Source organism: Gavialis gangeticus, unplaced genomic scaffold (genome assembly GCF_001723915.1).
Source record: "Gavialis gangeticus isolate Ggan-Ray unplaced genomic scaffold, GavGan_comp1, whole genome shotgun sequence".
NCBI lineage: Eukaryota > Metazoa > Chordata > Crocodylia > Gavialidae > Gavialis > Gavialis gangeticus.
In genome coordinates, this window is record NW_017728997.1 from 38,963,249 (window position 1) to 38,964,464 (window position 1,216).

The window sequence follows — 1,216 nt, forward strand, 5'->3', positions numbered from 1 at the left end:
GAGCTTTCTAACAAGGAAGCCTAAAAGCTTCATATTTCCTTACTAGAGCACTGGTTAAAAATTCACAAGTGTACAGAAAACACTGGCTAAGAGTTAACTTAAATTATGTTCAAAACCACAAAAACGAAAAATATTTTCTTTTTTTTTCTTTTTTGTGGGAGAAGCAGTGAAGAAACTGCCTTCCTCACTAGAGGAGGATTTTAGCGCAGTCTGTCAGCCAGTTTCCTTACTTTATTTAACCATTTTTATTAAAAATATTTTCTTTCTTTATCTTTACTATACTGACACTGATTTGTTCATAGTGTGACACACAAAATGCAACTGGGTTGCTTTTTAACTCTTTCATTATAGGTTAACCACCCTAAAAATTAACTTTATGGCTTAGTACCTAAGAAGAAAGGGAAATAACAAAAAAGTAATCATATGTTTTGCACCAGAAATCTACATTCAAAATTTTGTATCTCACTTACCACCCATGGTTTGTCACAGAAGTTATAGATTGACTCAAGGGAGTTAATACTCGGGATGCCAGCATATTGCATTCCAATGATTAAGTTACGGAAATCTTCATTCTCAGCCATACTGAACGAATGTTGTCGAACAAGAACAAAATCAGGTCTGAATGATCTGAAGAGAAAAAAAGTATGTAACTATTAAGTGATGATCAAATTCCTTTTTCATCTGACAATAAACAGCAGTCTTAGAAGGGAAAGTTGTACCAGCAGCTGGACAGAAAAAAAATTAAAATAGTATTTAAAAGGAACGTAATGAGTTGAAAATCGAAGACCATGTATTATTAATGGCACAAGCATGAAACCAGATTAACATTATTTTTTATCTATGCATTCTTTCCGTCTCTGTTCAATTTCTGTAATTTCATACTATTAGAAGAGAAATTGCTACCACCAATAGCATGACAATCTTATATGAAAAACAAGCATACACAGACAATTAAGACAGGAATTTGGCTGGTTTTTAGGGCTGTGAGAAGCTTCAGGTGCTGATTTGATTCGGAGGAGATTCAGCCCAATTCAGCAGCCGAATCCCCGAATCCGAATTGAATCAGGAGACTAGTAAAACGGTCCGAATCAATTCAAAGCTCTCTGAATCGATTCAGAAAAGATTTGGAGAGTTTTAGAGTTTGGGCAGTCCCTGCTCAATGGCGCAGGGAGCTGGACCCGAATTCTGTGCTGGTAAGTAGGGGGTGGGGGGGCTG

General features: G+C 36.3%; 1 protein-coding gene across 1 annotated transcript in view; it reads right to left on the reverse strand.

Annotated features, from left to right (window-relative positions):
- SYN2 (synapsin II) overlaps positions 1-1,216 on the reverse strand; it is a 509,614-nt gene that overhangs the window by 418,722 nt on the left and 89,676 nt on the right. Inside the window, exon 3 of the mRNA XM_019505084.1 lies at positions 471-627. Within this exon, the coding sequence (XP_019360629.1) occupies positions 471-581 (111 nt within the window). The 5' untranslated portion in view covers positions 582-627. The remainder of the gene's footprint in view (positions 1-470; positions 628-1,216) is intronic.